This window comes from Copidosoma floridanum, unplaced genomic scaffold (genome assembly GCF_036245765.1).
Source record: "Copidosoma floridanum isolate Cflo_tuat_1 unplaced genomic scaffold, Cflo_Japanese_pri ptg000001l, whole genome shotgun sequence".
Classification (NCBI taxonomy): Eukaryota; Metazoa; Arthropoda; class Insecta; order Hymenoptera; family Encyrtidae; genus Copidosoma; species Copidosoma floridanum.
The window spans coordinates 3930620-3948293 of NW_028321878.1; the positions used below are offsets into that span (position 1 = coordinate 3930620).

Consider the following 17674-nt stretch of genomic DNA (forward strand, 5'->3'; position numbering starts at 1 on the left):
GGGTTTCTTATCGCCGATGCTTACTCTTTTAAAAGATTATTTTATTAATAAGTGGAAAACAATTGGGTTTCTAATCGCCGATGCTTACTCGCCTCAAAGATTATTTTTTTTAAATAATTGTCAAGTAAACAGTTGGGTTTCTAATCGCCGATGCTTACTCGCCTCAAAGATTATTTTAATATTTAATTCCAAAAAAACAGTTGGGTTTTTAATTACCTCTGCTTACTCACCAAGGCAGATATTGTTAATAAATATACTGATAAACTATTGGGTTTCTTATCGCCGATGCTTGATTGCTTAAAAGGTTATTTAATTAAATTAAATTTTTTTTTGTGATTCAAGATTCAAATCCTAATTGAATCGTTATTATTTCTTGAATCTTTGAATCCCGTGGACAGCCCCTCGGCTAAGAGAGCCGTATAGCACGTTGTCAAACGGACGGTAACACCTGCGTATATACATAATCCCCTTGATACACCTATATATCGTCGTCCACGTGACGCTTAGTTATAAGAGGAAAAAAAAAAAAAAAAATCCAACGAATAAACGAGACTCACGTCCTTGTCGTTTTGTTCTTTTCAGGCTCATCGGAACTTTTACTGCCGGACAAAGAAGGAACTGCCTGGAGCAGCGTAGATCTCCTTCAACACCTCCAGCTCCCCTTGATCGAACAACAGTGCCACTGTCCTCCCGTCGTTGCTGCGAGTGACACCCCGTAATGTCCAAAAGTGTCTGATTTCGTATTAATTATACAGACACACACACACACACACACACACATTTCGTGAATCAGTGAAACGCCGATTTAAATCGGTAGTGCTTGTATAAAAAAAAGTGCGTGGTTGGTGTCAGTTGTTGTTCGTCGCCGATAACAACAGGGATAAAGAAATCGCGAGGCGCGCGCGTACCTCGTCGCCCCTGCAGGTGGCCGAGCCTCGGCCCCGGAGCCGAGGAAAACGGGCCGCGCGGAGTGCCGTAGCGTGAGGCCAGCGGCGAGGCTGGTTGCCTCGAGATAAGTAAAAATTGTGTACAACGTCGTGTACAAGAGCAAGAGGCGCGAGGAGGAGGAGGCGTCGTCGACGGCTAAGGCGACGACGCAGACCCCCGGCATAGGTGGCGCCAACAACCCGAAGCTTTCAACCGGCGAGCCAAGCCCGAACAACACCACCGCCGGCGCACGGAACAACACCGGCACCAACAATCCCAGCAACGGCGATGCCGCTGCCGCGGAGGAGCGTCAGCGGCAGCCGGCCGGCGAACCACACCACCACCACCACCACCAGCATCCGTTCTTTTATCACCAGCTGCAGCAGCAGCAGTACCATTATCAACAACAACAGCAGCAGCTAAAGGGACTCGGCTGCTCGGTTCAAACAGCCCCGACCCCAACCACCACCACCACAACAGCAACAACAACAACAACAACAACCCCAAGCCCAGGAGCGCCAACAGGAACAGGTGAAGCGCCGGCGGCGGCGGCGGCCTCGAGCCCCGCAGGCCTGCCAGCAGCAACAGTAGGAGCGGCGGTGGCGGCGGCGGTGACGACTGCAGCTGCCGCCTGCCCCCCGAATCGCAGCAGCAGCAGCAGCATGGAGATCGAGGCCAAACAGCGTAGCCAGCGCAACCGGCGCCGCGAGCGGGCCCAACGCATGCACGCGCAGCGCGAGGCCAAGCACCACCTGCAACAGCTACAGCAGAGCCGGGAGGCCGCCGTAGCCGCTGCCGCTGTCGCCGCTGCTGCTGCTGCCGCCAAGGCCCACAACCACCACCACCACCACCACCACAACCACCACCACCACCACGGCCACCACAATCACCACCACCACCACGGTGCTGGACACAATTTGCACCACCACCGGGATCCCACGGCTGCTGCTGCTGCTGGTGGTGGTGGTGGTGGTGGTGGTGCTGTCACTGCCGTGGGGGGAGGCGTCGGGGCGGAGGATAGCCACAGTGGCGACGACGACGAGAGACCGTCGGCCGATGGCAATCGCAAGCCCAGGCCGGCCGATCGTGGCTCTCGCTCGAGGCCACCCCGGCTGAAAGCCAAGAGGAAGGCAGCCGCCGCGGCCGCTGCTGCTGCTGCTGCGGCAACGGCGGCCAGCAAGGAGGCGGCGATCAAAGAGTCGAAGGAGCCGATCTTCGAGGAGGACATCATCGACGGCTTCGCCATACTTGCCTTTCGCACCTACGAGGAGCTCGAGGTTAGTGTCGTCGCGACCCACCTTTTTTGCCTCCGTATACGTCCTATACTCGACTCTTTTATAATTGTACACACTTACAGGCCATCTGGGGCTCTTCTTGCCCCTCATTGTGGATTTTTCCCCGTCGAGGGACATGTAGTGTTTTTGCTCGTATACACACAAGTATAGACACATTACCACAGTGTATAGTGGATGTGTGTGTATATATATATATATAGGGGGGATGTGCGCTCCAAAAGTGCCGTTCTGGGACTCCTGCAAGTTATAAGTATATGTATACACTCTGTCGCATCGCGCGCCATGAGAAAAATTTACCAACTCTCGTGATTTATGCATCATAATACAGTGTATACGATGTGCTTGCATAAACTGCAGAGTTGTAACGCTTTTCCGGTACCTATATGCACCCGAGTAGAGACGCGCTCGCGTCAGTTTAGAGGAGCTGTAATCATCGTCATCGTCACCGTAGCGTAATTACCAGTTATATAGTTGGCCGCGGTGGCAATTGAAAAACGATACGCTAACGAGCTCCTCGTTTTACCTTTATTAGGTGGTGTACACACACGCGCGCGCAACGGTGTACGAATAAAAGTACCTACACGTGGTATGCTCCAGCGTATAAATTGTTTACTCGCTGTTATCGTCAATCAAAAGAGTCCGCGCTACGTTTGAAACCAAGAATTCACCACCACACGAGCGAAGGGGCCGAAAAGGCACCCGAGACCCCTACCTATACGTGATAAACATGCCTCGTAAAACACGTCGTAACGACATGCATTTCTAATAAAATTTCTTTACAAATTGCATGCACCTATATATATATTATACACACGTGAATTACATTTGTTGCGTACATTGTATCGTCATGGACATACCTTCCGAACTAATAAAATCCAGTTGAAGAAAAAGAGTACATATATACATGTATAAAATGTACCGCATACAAACTCTACTACGTGCTTTTTATTGTATACATATTATACGCGAGCTGTCAACAGCAAGCACAGAGAGCAAAGTGGGCAAAAATCATGATCGTTCCCAGCACGCAATAATATTTCTCTCCCTCCTTCTCTTGCGTATAGTACACACATAATCACTCCACACTATAATGTATATAATATAATATACAATAACTATATGTGACCGAGGCTTGGAAACAAGGGCCACGGCCCTGCTGTATAGATATCGCAGCAGCAACAGCTACCGATCAATAAACACACACACACACGCGCACATGGGTGTACTTTGCTTTTCGCACACCGCTCGAGCTTTACACAGATCGAACCGGAAATTCGAGCCTTCCCCCCCCCTCCTTCGTTCTGCACGTGATGCGTTATACCATTATGAACACAACGCGCGCTAACTTTGACTCTCTGAAACGATGGGTGACGGCCGCATCCACGTTCTCTTGTCTCTGGTGAAAGAAAAAAGTATCAAACAAAAATGTATACATATATGCTTTGGTGTATTATCCAACAATATAGGCGTCATATTGTACCGTAATGGGCAACGATTTGCATATTAAAAAAAAAAAGATAGAAATCGAGTCCCTTCTTTAAAATCGAGTCGTTGTCACCCCTCTACACTTATGCGACATTCCTGCTTCTTACGGGCTGTATATATTATTGTTGTTATTATTATTATATACTACTTGCAGTGTTCACTTTTATTGCTAGACGTCATAAAACTCGTCGACAGCCCGTTAAGAGCTACATATAATATATACACTATTGGCGCCCTTTTGTGAATTCTTATAATTATTACGGGTAGAGGATTAATATTATATTACCCTGGAGTCCTTTTATCCGATTGTCCTATCGACCACAAGTTAGTATACCTGTATATTATATTATAAAGCGACGCGCGGCGTTTCATCTATTGATGTGGGCGAACCAACGTCCATCGAACCCTGATTTTGCGGGTGTACTTATATTATATACAACGTGCATGGGGGTTTCTACTTGTAAAGTTAAGAGGAGCTGGGGATACAATTGTAATACGTATACGTTGCGTGCATGGGAAGCGATTTCGTTTGATCGCCATTATAGGCTGTAATTGACTGCACATCTTCGCGCGGTCGATCGATAAACTTGACACCGCGGGTTTCATTTGCCTCGTGTAATTTAAATGTATAGCCTCATAATACATGTATGGGTATAGGTGTGCCACAAATTTTTTAACGAGTTATAACGATGCAGTGGCAAACACATGATTATAATATATTGTATACATTGTACATCTGATGAAGTATAGATTACAGCTACCGGCGCCCGAAACTTGAATTAATTATATCATATAGTCGGGCCCGAGTTTCGTCGTCGTCCCTCCTTCTCTCCCGCGTTTTATGCTAATGATTACAGTTATAGCGGCGTTTGTCTTGTTTGTCAATACGCACAGTGTATCTATACTGATTTATTTAAAACTAGAAAGTACAGGCGAACCGATCCGCCTCATAAGTATATATTTATAAACTCTTTTTAACATTTTTTTTTTTTTTTTTTTTCTTCATTTGAGCATGTTTGTATCACTGAAACATAACTCGTCACCGTGAAAATATATCCATTGGAAATGCGCGTAGATTACTTGTTATAATGTATACAGAAAATAATGAGTGTACATCGTTTCCAATTTGTGAAATACTTCTCTTGTAGGCAACTCCTCGTTGTACGAGTAGATGTAAGAGTAGGTATATAGGTACACCCTGCGTCGTTTACCTACTTATGAAAAACATTCATATTCCCACGCGAAATCGGAAATTTTCAAGTATACTTGTATAAGTAACAGTACTCTGCTTGTAGATGATATCATATATATGTATATTACATGAACACCCATAAGTACACAAGTTATGCCGAAACAATACTGCAGTTGTAGATGCATACATGACCTCTTTACGTATAAAATACCACGATGGACAAAAAAAAAAAAATACATGAAAATTGAAATGGCTATATTTATAAAGTATACCCACCTCTGGCTGTTCTCGCGTGGATGGATGTGAATGTTTCCTCTCTCGCTCAAATCTTTTCGTATACCAGCGATCCATTGTGATACAAACAGCCAGAAAAAGACGGAAAAGAGTTTTTCCATGACCTACTTTTCGCGACCTTTCAACCGCGAATCGCCGTAGCTCGTGCGAGCCTGACGTAGTATCCATACCACCATCTCCTTCTTTCACGTGTTTCTGTCTGTTTCGTATGGATACACCTACATGTGAACAATAAATGTCGTGTTGGCGCGAACTTTGCGGTGTATATACCGGGCACGTTACTGTTGTACAGATATGTTTTTTGCTGGGATGTGTCCAATCGGCTGGTGATGCAGATATGGTTCCATCTCTCGGTGTAATTTGCTGTTATGTACCACGCAGATATCATTGACGTACATTCGCTATTCGATTATAACGAAAGAACTGCCCGATGCGGGTGTTTTTGGTAAAAACGGTTATTTGTAGGGCCAATTTTTCCCGGTCCGTTGATTCTAGTGCCGTACTCGCGCCCCTCTCTGCTAAATTATTGAAAAAAGAAAAAAAAAAATGCGTTGCACCAAAAAGTACGTATATTTGTTAGTAGCATGAACATGGAAGAAAGAGAGAGGAAATTAAATTATCGATGCCCGTGCATGGATACGCTACCTATAATGCATATAACAACGGTCAGTCGGGACAAATATAATTAATTGACGTACCGTGACTCGCGGCGGTGGACAGCCGGTAGTAGGCATACTTAACATGCAGCGCGAATGAACGAAGCCTCCGTATACTGCGGTTGAATATACAGCTCCGACAAATAGTCGGATAATATTCACATCAGGCCGGGGCATAATAATTTGTACTGTTGATCATTATATATACACTCGACGCGTTTCAGAGGAAGAAAAAAAAAAGGGCCCATCACCACCTTATCTCCGTGCGTTGGGGCACATCTGAGCACCACGTCGATCGTATAAAACATACGCGTGCGTTTATCATCACGTTTAATGCGTTATATTTTTTTTTTCTCCCCCGCGAGTGAAACTCGAATGGCGCGCCATCGGGAACGGCTTTACCCGATGAATAATAATCCGCGGCTCGACAAATTCCCGGCTCTCAACCCCTCCGCTCTCGCTCGGTCCGTAGCCGCGAGTGGTGGGACATTTTTAAAGCTTCTCTTGTATAAATCAATTTTCTCTCGCGTACCGCTTTATTAACCATATTAACCATCAATTATGCGCCACTTTCTTTTGTTTCCCCTTATTTATTTCTCTCCTTCATCGTTTATCGTTTCCCGGGGTTAAGTATATACATCAGTGTTGTACGTTTGAATTTTCTCTTGGATCGGCTTTTGTGGGTGTTTGTGCAGTAGTAGACAGGTAATAATTAATTTTTTCATTGTTTCCATTTCCAAAGAAGAGGGGGGGGGGCACATGTACCATTGCAATTGAAAGAATACCTCACGTACGAAGGAGTTGTTGGCTTTTCGTGAATAATTCGATGGTCTCGTAACGGTACCTACAACCGGTCAGTCTTTGGTGATGGATGTGTATATGTATATTAATATAGCGGGAAAGAAAATGTGTACCCGTCGATGGCCACGCGGTTCTCATTCAATTCGCGACCTTGTGACTGTATGGTGTGTACATCTATTATATAGGTGTGCCGCTCACCTCGGCTCGGTTCGCTCGATTGTAGCTAAATTTAAATTCCATTCGTATAATGACGTTATTATTAGAAACCGATAGCTGTATTGGACACCTTTTTTTTTTCTTCTCCAGCACAATAAGATCCAACCTTACGCGTGTTTGACTACGTGCTTTCTTCCTTCCTCTCTCTTGACAGCATCTTAAACCCAGTCTTAAACTACACATATTTGTGACTAAAGATAATTTTCTATGATAATCTAATGCCAAAGGTATAAATATATATACGTGGTTGAATTTGTTGAATAAATAGTCCTGCCTATCGAGCCATTGCTGGACTCGTATCTATTTCATTTGTATTTATTTATTGCTTTCGTGGAAGTTTTGGAATGTCGTCAACTTGCCAGGAACACACACAAACCTGATAGAGCGCGCGCTTGACCTTGCGATTGTATTGATCGATAAAACCGTGCCGACGACGTTTAATCCGACCGCGTCGCTTGAACACGACGTCGCAGTAATAACGCACATCCATGTGGGCAAGTATGCTGTTTTCCGAAGGACAAACATCGATAACAAAAAAAAATATTGAAAACTGAAATATAAAAAAAAGGGGGGGGGTAACTCATTCGGAGCAGGGAAATTAGATCTGCCACGTACCACGTCGTGTGCGCAACAGCCTCCGTCCCATTCGCTTTATTTTCCTCCTGGGAATCCTTTACTGCTTGTACACTCACACATGACAATATCGAGGCGCTGACACGCTTGACATTCCTCCGGCGCGAAATAAAGTAAATACGACTTGACGCTTCTTTTACGTGTCCCTAACTAGGTAGGTGTATGCGGTGCGCGAGAAAATTCGAGAGATATGTAAAAAGGGAGCATAAGCGAAAGAAAAAAAATAACCGAGGCTTTTCATTTTCACGGATTCCCTGCAGGCGCGCGTGTATCCATTTGCGTCAACCGCGTGTTTCACGGAGGATTGGGGTGAGGAGGATGAGACGCGCATCGAGTGTTACGTATATATGCACGGATTGCCATCGGCTCTGATTTGTCTCGTTTGAAGATTGAATGCGCGTTTTGAGCCTCTCTCTCTCTCCCTGGCTTTTATTCATCCCCCCCCCCCACCTCCATCGTCTGTCTGTCTATCTTTGCGCGTGACGATCGTTCGCGCAATTCTCTTTTGGGTTTTTCCTTTTCATGGGAGCTCGCAGCGAGGCATAAATGTGTGACTTGAAGCCTGTTTTTGTTGATCTATGGTGTACACGGCTTGTCTTTTTCATTTTTCGATGTTTGAACAACCTAATTCCTAATTACGTGCTTGTTGCGTTAACACTTTGTAAATCGGATGGATAATCGCGTTGTTGGGGTGTAAAAGCGATGAAAATCTATAAGTCTTGAACAAAGTTACTTGAGATTGCAGTTCTGTGAAAAATTAAAGCCTCTCACGGGGGGAGAAAAAATATTTTAAAAAAAAAGACCCAACAAAAGAGGGAGCAAATTTTCAATTAGGTCAGGGTGCCTGCCTGACTTGTAAATCATTTTGCATACCTCGTCGGTCCGGCTAATGCCGTAATTGACTCTCGACGCTTTTTTTTTTTTTTTTTTTAATCACCTGAACATTGAGCGTAAAATAACTAACACATCGAGTGAAACCCAAGAGATTGCAGTTACAGAAGCCAAACAGTGCACGTGACGTTATTATAATATTATCATGCACATCTCACACAAGTCTGTTTGAATTGTACTACATTTTTGTGTCGGTTTTCACGTATTACACCGAGTATAGAAACGAGAGCTCGTCGTTATTATATTTTCCCTCTTTCCTGCTCAGTGTCGGTTATACACCACAGTTGTGCAAACTCTTGGTATATTTACACACACGCGCACGCAAAAGTGCCTTTTGGTTACATTTCAACTTTAAAACAATGAAAAAAGAGCGAGAGAGATAGAGAGAAATAAAAAAATGATCCAAAAAAAAAAAAAAAAGAGAGAGCCCTATACCTGTTCAGTACAGGTATATACGGAGCACCGCGGCTTCAATAAATCAGACTTTTATCCCCGTAGCCGCGACTGTATGCATATATACTTAATACATATAAGTGTACACCGCGAGAGAGCGAGCGAACTGGCCGAGAAAGAGAGAGGCAATGGTGCGGAACGAGTTTCTAATTTCCGAGAAGTCGCCGCACGAGACAGAGAGCAAGAGAGAGAGAGAGAGGAAAGAAACGAAAAAAAAAATTTGCTCGCCGCCGCCTTAATTGCACCGTCCGGCCGATGGTCAGCAGCACCGGCTGTACGTGTACGCTAATACCACGTATACGATACGTGTACACACATACATGTACGGTCTCGCGGGAGCAACGTCGCCGCGTCATGGCCTAATTGAAAATACAAGATAAGGCCCGTCTTCTTTTTCTTGATGCTCTCTTTTATCGTATATATATACGCACTTATATTTTATACACGTAAGCAACTATACCGTTGCCATTGCATATTATACAGTGAAATACGCCTATACGCGTATATTATGCTGGATAATTTTTTTTGCACAATACAGGCACAAAAAATACAATACACGTGTGGGACAAATAAACACGAGATTTTTATTGTAGTCGTTTCGAGAGAGCAAAACTTATGCAATATACACTCGATGAGCGCGTGAAAAACTACTCAAGTATTTGAATTTGGAAATGCACCGGAGTAATTATTTCACGTGTATGGGGTATAGCCACTTCCCCCATGTTGCACTGGGTGTAATTAAAGGACGAATACGATGGCGGGAGGGACGGTGTATTATCGAGGGGGGCTATTAAAACGTCTACCGTATACACGAGAGGGCGGGTCGATTAAAACTTCCTTCTTCTTTTGCTTCGTTTTTTTTTTTTTTTTTTTTTTTTTCGTATAATGTAATAACGAAGCAATCGCGGTTATTTACTCACTACTTACGCGTCTTTATCGGCTGTAAAAATTCCGTGGCTTGTATTATACATCCCGATCGAGTGAAAGACTTGTCATGCCCGATAATTTCCTCCTCCTCCTCTTCTTCTTTTTAACGGCCCGTGGCTTTTATTAAATTTGCCTCTTTGCTCGTCCTCCCTGTGTATAATGTACGGCCGAGGGGAGGAGGAAGGGGACGTGTTGTCGAAACAACGTTGTAATTGGAAACATCGCAAGAGCAGGGGGAGTTTGTATGTATATATACATATCTCTCTTAATTAGCGCGATAAATTGGTTTAGCTGATATGATTGCTGAAAAAATTTCTTCGCGGCAGCAGCGGCGGCGAGGGGAGGGGCTATTAGTATATTGTACGGTTGGCGGTGCGTCCGTGATTTAACGGGAATTTCAAGTTAAGATCACCGGTACGTGAAAAAATTTGCATGAAATCTCCTTGCCTAATAATCATCTCTTTTGCTCGTATAATTTGGAGAGTGTATTTATACCGTACACCCGTTACTTACCGTATATCCTACTTTTTGCCTATGGAGTAGTATTCAAACGGGGCATTTTTCACCTTCCGAAATCAATTTAATTTCCGTCAAAGCTTTTACCGTCGAGGTAAAGTTTACCAATTCTAAACGAGGAGAGTCAAGTGTGTTTTTTAGTATCAACGTAGGTATAATATAGTATACCGTGGCTGGTACGTTGACACGTACGATCAGACCGGCGTTGGCTATAAGCTAACCTCATTTGCGCGGTTGCCACATCAGCTGTACTGTACGTAACGACGTGTCATTTTTTGACACAGATATTTACTTTTCTCTTGAAATCCAATCGGTTGTATTTTTTTTTTTTTTTTTTTTTCCTCTCAAGGCACTTTTAATCGATAAAGTAACAATAAAATCCATAAAATGTAAATCTGATACCACATGTAATAATATACACGTACCTTATCTTGAACGAAAGATTACTATGAGTACTTTTTTTTTTTTTTTTTTTTCAAACGTTACGTAAGATAATTATCGAGCGAACGAAATTAGAACAAATCGAGTTCAACTGGTGGGTAAATCAGTTTCATCTGTATATTTATGTATATACCCGTAATATATTGTAATTTTCACAGATGATAATTAGAGGCGAGAAACAAAAACTTGTAAATAATTTGTTGTATGTAGCTTTTAATTGAACCAAATCGAGCAGCGTCGAGGATCAAAATTCTTCGGACGATCGACGTGCGCAACAACACGTCACGTTCGCCGCTCGGTTCGCCGCATGAAAAAGATAAGCGTGTAAAATTCTGCCAACGCCTGTACATGGCTCTGTGTGTTTTTTTACTCTCATTCACATAACTGCGCATCATTTCTCCAGAGAGAGAGAGAGAGAGGGGGGGACCGAAAACAACGAAATTGCATGTATATATATGAGGGGCACCCACACGTAGGTATACATATAACAAACAGCGGCAGCGAAAGAGGCGCGGTCTCCCTCTCTCTCTGACTTTGATTTATGACGTCAGAGCGGCGGCGCGCTAATGACTCCTCTTCCTCGTTCGTTCGGTTAAGTGTAATCTCCTGCTCCTCTCCGACTAAAGTACTCGATTGGATTATCAAGAGAGAGAGAGAGAGAGAGAGACAAGAGACACTTGATGTGCTGGAACAAGCTTTTATACACCATTCGATCCACACTTGATTTCCATGCGTATTATAATGATATACGAACGACAAGTGCGGGTTGTGTGTACCGTAACACGCAGCCGAGATGACGACAGCTGGCGTTTTATTTTTTTTTCGAAGTGACCGACGTTTTAATATGACACTGCCGTGTGATGTTTGATTTTGTGCACGCAAAGTGATTATAATTTTCAAGTGCATACGTATGGCGTTGCGTTCCATCGAAAATTCAATTTCGTTTCAATTACACCGCATGGGTATAAGTATGCACACAATAACAATCAAGAATTGGATACGAGCGAGGGTGTCTTCATTGCTTGTTAACGCTAAAAGGAAATACGAGCGCACAAATAGTTTTTGGTATTATATGTTTGAATAGTTTTCGAACTTTTTTCCCTTTTTTTTTCAAGCGTTTTCTTGTTTGTGGTTGTTTTTTCTCTCTGCTCCGTATACATTAAATCTTTTCTAATTAAAATTTCATCTCGCGTATATCTAAGAAACAAATCAACCGCACCACCGAACGGTCTACGCGTCTCTATTATGGGCCATACCTATGCGGGAATTCTCCTTTACACCTTCGAGTTAGATAATTTTTTAGCGAATCACAATTTCACGTATACAAACATGAAGGGCATTAATTGGGTTGTAAAACACAAAAATGATGAGGTTAATGTAGATCCAACTCGAGACACTCGGGTTGTACGATCCAACGCGACTAATATGTCAAGGAAAAGCTCCGTGGAGGAAGTATACATAGAGAACAAAAAGCAACAGCGACAGTCGTGCCTTTTCCGTCCCTTAGTCAGGAAAATGTCCCCGAGCGCGGAAATGAGATGCTGAGGAAAACTCGCGCGCACCGATGTTTGTATATTGTATAAACAAAAATAGGAGGGGGTCGGGGGGAAGGGTAGCAGATCCGCCGGAATTCAACTGCCGCGTCGAAAAATTCAGGTGCGCCTCGAGGGAGAGAGATAAAGGGTGAACAAGGAGAGACGGGGAGGAAGAGAAAAAAAACAAAACGAGAGCGCACTTAACACGTGTTCCCGCAGCCACCGACAAAGTGCTCTTGTCTTGCGTATACACAGGGCATTGTATATACCTGTACGTGTCTCTCGATCCTTTGATTTCTCTCTTTCTCTCGTTCGCGTCTCGGGAGAAAAGGAGGGATAAAACAATAGCGCGGACGTACAAGGAATCAAATCTGATAAACAACCGAGAGGGGCAGGACCGCTGCGTATACTTATATTTCATGCCGTTCGAAAGCCACGCAAAGTCGTTTCGAAATTCACGCGCGACGACGGTGATCTCGTTTCTTTCGTCCTCTCTTTTCTTCTCTGCATGGCTTTCGATTTTTTGTTTCCCTCCTGCCTTATGTATATATACACTCCCGTTACTCGCGGCTTTTCCGACTTCCGCTCTTGTTTTTCCCTGGGGTTTTTCTTTCGCTCCAGATACAGCTTTGACGCTCTCGTGTGTGTGAGTGCATTCTTTGTTTTTTTTTAGCATCTATTAAAATTAGGTCATGGATTATCCGGTGAATATTACATATACTTATACCTATTTCTCGCAAGTCGATTCGAGACGAAGAGTGCAGTAATGACGAGTTAGCGTAAACAGCACTTGGCGTTTTATTACCGATACATTCAGATTCAGGAAGATAACATAATTACAATACATGAGACTCCTTGTATCAATTGCCTTGTAATTGCGTTCATTTTACGACGCAGTTAAATATTCCTCATCCAGCGAATGAGAAAAAAAAAGTCTGTGGTATCGCGGAAAATTCTTACTCGTAAAAAAACATCATTTCTTTGTTTTTTACTACTCGTTTTTCACTTGCTTCTCAATTAATATACGAATGTAATAAAGTTGATCGTGTCGATATCGATTGTATCTATGAAAAAAAAAAAAAAAAAAAAAAAAAAATGAAAAGTCCACCAAGTCAATTAGACGAATTACACGCCGTGAATTAACTTGAACAAACACAACAGCGACCGCGCGCCGGTCCCCGGAAAAGCCCTCTTGGTTTTTCCTTCCCTCCCTCTTTGCGGGAAAAACACTCCCACAACGGTTTCTCGCTCTCGAGCACCGTCCGGTCGCCCAAAGGCTCTCGTTATCTTCGTCACACCACCCCCTTGGCTTTCGCGCCTGCGCGCACCTCTCGCCCTCTACGGAAACCCCCCCGAGAGGCTTCTGGCCTCAAAACACAAGCCAGTCTCTGTTATGACAAAGGATCACTTTCAAAGTCACTCTGTAGGCATATACCTTTTTACAACCACATTATTTAATATACTCCCTCAATTGGAATTAGTAAAAATTCCACCAATGTCATTAGTCTAATGTTCCATAAATGTAATTCCAATTAACCGAGTATGTTATAATAAATGTAGGGCGCATCGTATGATATAATATACTCTTACAAGGTTTACTTTAGCACCACAAAGAAGACGACAGCGGAGAGAGAAGCATCTCGTTGGTCTTGGCTTGCTTCATTGTTTCGCCCTAATTTTCCGCTTGCGATTCGGGGATTTGCGGTGACAAAGGTAAATTGGGTGCGGGTACCATTTCTCTCTCTCTCTCTTGTCGAGTTTGCTCGCGCAGTCGACGATGATTTTTCGGTTCAACGTGTATACACATAAACCGTAAGTTTGCTCGTACACAGGGACTGGTAGATATACACCAAGTTGGAAAGTGAGTACTATTGTATACACTGTTGATGCTGGAGGTAGGTAAGCACGGATGTAGATTATAGGCCCTGGATGGAAGTCGAGACTGGTATACCTTACCTTCCGAGCGTTAATTTGTTCAATAATGAAATAAGTTTCTCGTACCCGCCAGACTTTTGAGCACGCAGTCCATGCCAATCCGATCCTTTTACCTTTGTGTACGGCATAATGTTGCACAACTATCGGATATACTCATTAAATATTAAAACACCTTTAACCATGCACATAGTAACGCTAAGTAACTTTCCCTTGTATGTTATTGATTGATTTGTTGTTCACAAATAACATGATAGATTAAATTTGTTACAAGGTAACTCTAGTGGTAATACACGTAGCCCTCTATACGGCTGTCACGGTACCATCGAACAAACCATTTAGAGCATTTGGAATTGAAAAAAAAAAACTTTTTGTCTATAAAAACTAATAATGCACATTCCAATTAGAAAAAAAAAAAAATATATATATAAGCGCCGTGTTACATTACAAACACATGCGCTTTCGTCCTGCGCGCTTTTATTGTAATTAGACCGGACTCGCTCGCAATTATCCGTCTTTTCAGCCTCCACTCCGGAGCTCCATAGCAGCAGTAGCCTCGACCCTTTGTCCCTTAAAATATTCACAACCACACCTCGGAAGCCCTTTGGAGAAAAAAAGAAAAAAAAAAAAAAAAAAAAAAAAAAAAAGTCCCTCCGGACTCCCTGAAAGCTTTGCACAACAACGAGAGAATAACTCCGCGATTATTATCGCCACCGCGAAATCATCAACACCGATAAGATCTGCTTTTCCTCGCTTACACGAGTAGGTACATATATATAAAAGTGGCGGCGATCCTCTTCCATCCAGCATAAAACGACAACTGTACCTCGTCTATACGTATACTACAGGGCACAGCGAGAAGAGCTCCCCCATCAACAGCTCGAGCTATATACCTACCCCCTGTCGTCCCTGCACACCGTCAGCGGCGCCCGGCGATTTTCCCCGATGGGAACCCCCTCCCCGCCCCCCTTGTAGGATATATATGTATACCTGCTGCTTTGGGACAGGCGCAAAAGCGACCCGACGGCCAACTCTCGCTTTGCTATAGACCTACACACATTTGTGCGGCTGTGTTGTGTACATATATATATATATGTGCACACGGGCACGTCACCGCTACCCTACAGGGAGCGTTTCGCATCAAGTGCACCAAGGGGGGAGGGTGGAGGCGGACCTAGCAGCAGACCCCCCTCAGCTCGTGCGGATATTCATTATTTCGGAAGAAGACGCTATACTTTGCCAAGCTTGTTTAGAAATTTGTACCTTATTTCTTTTTTTTTTTTTTTTCTACTATGCGAGTGAAAATTAGCGTTGGTTTATCGACTCGACAGATAAAGGCCGTATATTCGATACGCCGATAAGGTGAAACAGTGTCATTTTGATAAAAAAAAAAAACAATATCACGGAGGTAAACGTACGGTTAACGAGCTCCTAATGCTAAGCTAAGCTCGATAACATAATTTTTCTAAATTTCCCCGAATATGTGATAATTATGTTTTGATGATATGCGCTCGCGCGTGCGTCTATCGCGGGTTTCGATTGTCCTCTTTGAGAGAGGCAGCACGGCCCATATGAAATTAAACACTCCATTACGCGGCGAAGCTGTTTTCACGGAATAAGGAGCGTTGGTGAGCAAGTTCAAAGGGCGAGGGGGAAAAAATAAAAATAAGAGAGAGCGGCGACGTGGAGGGCAAAAAAAACACCTTTTTCATCGAGCGCTTTTCCGGAGTTCCCCCCCCCCCCCTTCGCGCAATATACGTGTCTCTTTGACTTTTTTCGCTACACTTATATATCCGTTTGCTGTGTGTGCACGGGCGTACAGATTGAGAGAGAGAGACGATCAAAGAGAACTCGCCCCTTCCTTAGTGTATACGCGCGGCATAATGGTGCTCTCTCGGCAGACATCATCGCGTTTCGTGCGACGAAAGGTGATGGTTGTCCGTCGTCTCCTCGTGCTTTATTTTTGCCCCCACAGCTTTCCTCTGGTGGTTGATCATAGGGGGTTTTTTTCCAAGGGGAAAAAAAAAATACACGATCGTGTGGAAAGAGAAATAGTATAAGCTCACAACTTGTATGGGCGCGGGAGTAGAGTGAAACTTTGGGGTAAATGTTACCCCGCGTCGGACCAATGGAGCGCTGTACAACCTTCCAGCTCTTTTGTGTTCAAAGTTATGCCGAACAATCGAGCGTGTGTACAATTCGAGTGCTTTGGCATAGGTCGCGTGCAGTGATACGACGGCGCATGGTTCGATCAGGCGTGTAAATGAAAGCTCAAGCGAATTCAAAAGTTTTGTGGTTTGAAGCTTCCTTTAGAACAAAGTTATGATAGATACAGGTTTGATGCGAAGCGTCGAAATCGACGCGCGCTCTTTGACTTGTTTTCTCAATTTCTCGCTGGAAGCTTCAAAACACGCGATCTTCCTTTTCAATCTGTAACCTTTGAAAAGAGGGGACTGTGGCTTCTTTCGTGGTTCGGCAAGTTCTTTCAGAGTCAAAGGTACTTTATGAGTACAAAAAGCGTATACGGACCATAAGCGTCGCTATAATTGCAACAGTTAATACCTTATCGGCAATGGCACCTAAGAACATAATAACGCCCAGTATAAAAAAATTTTTATCCGCTGTAGGGAGATACATCTGCTGCAGCTCTCGTTCTTCTCATATTTTACATGTAATAACATTTGCTACGGGGGCATCATCGGTAGCAATAGCAGTGGAGGGTATATTATCGGGCATTGTTATCGTGATCGGAGCATCGGTAGCTTTGCCACGGCCATACCATGTGCCATCATAATATAACGTAGTGTGGATCGCGTTACGCAAAGTACACATATTTTATTCCTTATCTCTCCTCCTTTTACTTCTACCGATCTTCGTCGAACTCTTTCTCTCTTTCCTCTTTGCGCTTTTTATCGGACATGCTTGTGAAATAAATATACGCAGTGCGCACACGCTGCACCAGATAATAAATACTATATAGAAACAAAGTTAGAAGCGCGTATTATGGTATACGATTATGCTCGAGTGTAATACAAACTCTCGGGAATAGCAACGATTGGGAAAAATCGTAGAATTTTTGTACGCGCCACGTGCGTCTGAAAATGGTAAATTTCAATTTAATCGGCCGCATCGGAGTTTTGCTCGCGATTCCAATCGAGAAAGGGCTACAGTGTATACATACATGTCTATACTGTTTTTATAAAAGGTTTCACTTTGCTGATATCTTTTTTTCATCCGATTTTGGTATGTATACTTATCTGATCTTACAGTACTCCTCTCCCCGCTATGGATTGGGTATCGCGTCATCGCAATAACCATCTACGACTATCTGAGCGACCCAATTCTTTGAATCAAAGAAAATTTTTTTTACCCTCATTCCGTTAAATATTTTCTTATGAGTAAAAAAATATAAGTTAATTGAAAATAATATTTTATTAAATTAAAATTTTCTTTTTTTAATTACGAATTTCTCATTTAGTT

General features: G+C 43.5%; 1 protein-coding gene across 8 annotated transcripts in view; it reads left to right on the plus strand.

Annotated features, from left to right (window-relative positions):
* The first annotated feature begins 764 nt into the window (after window positions 1-764).
* Window positions 765-17674, plus strand: part of tay (tay bridge kinase) — a 51884-nt gene continuing 34974 nt past the window's right edge. For all 8 annotated transcript variants that reach the window (XM_089593000.1, XM_089593010.1, XM_089593019.1 and 5 more), the window contains exon 1: window positions 765-2204. In XM_089593000.1, the coding sequence (XP_089449126.1) occupies window positions 1590-2204 (615 nt within the window). In that variant the 5' untranslated portion in view covers window positions 765-1589. The remainder of the gene's footprint in view (window positions 2205-17674) is intronic.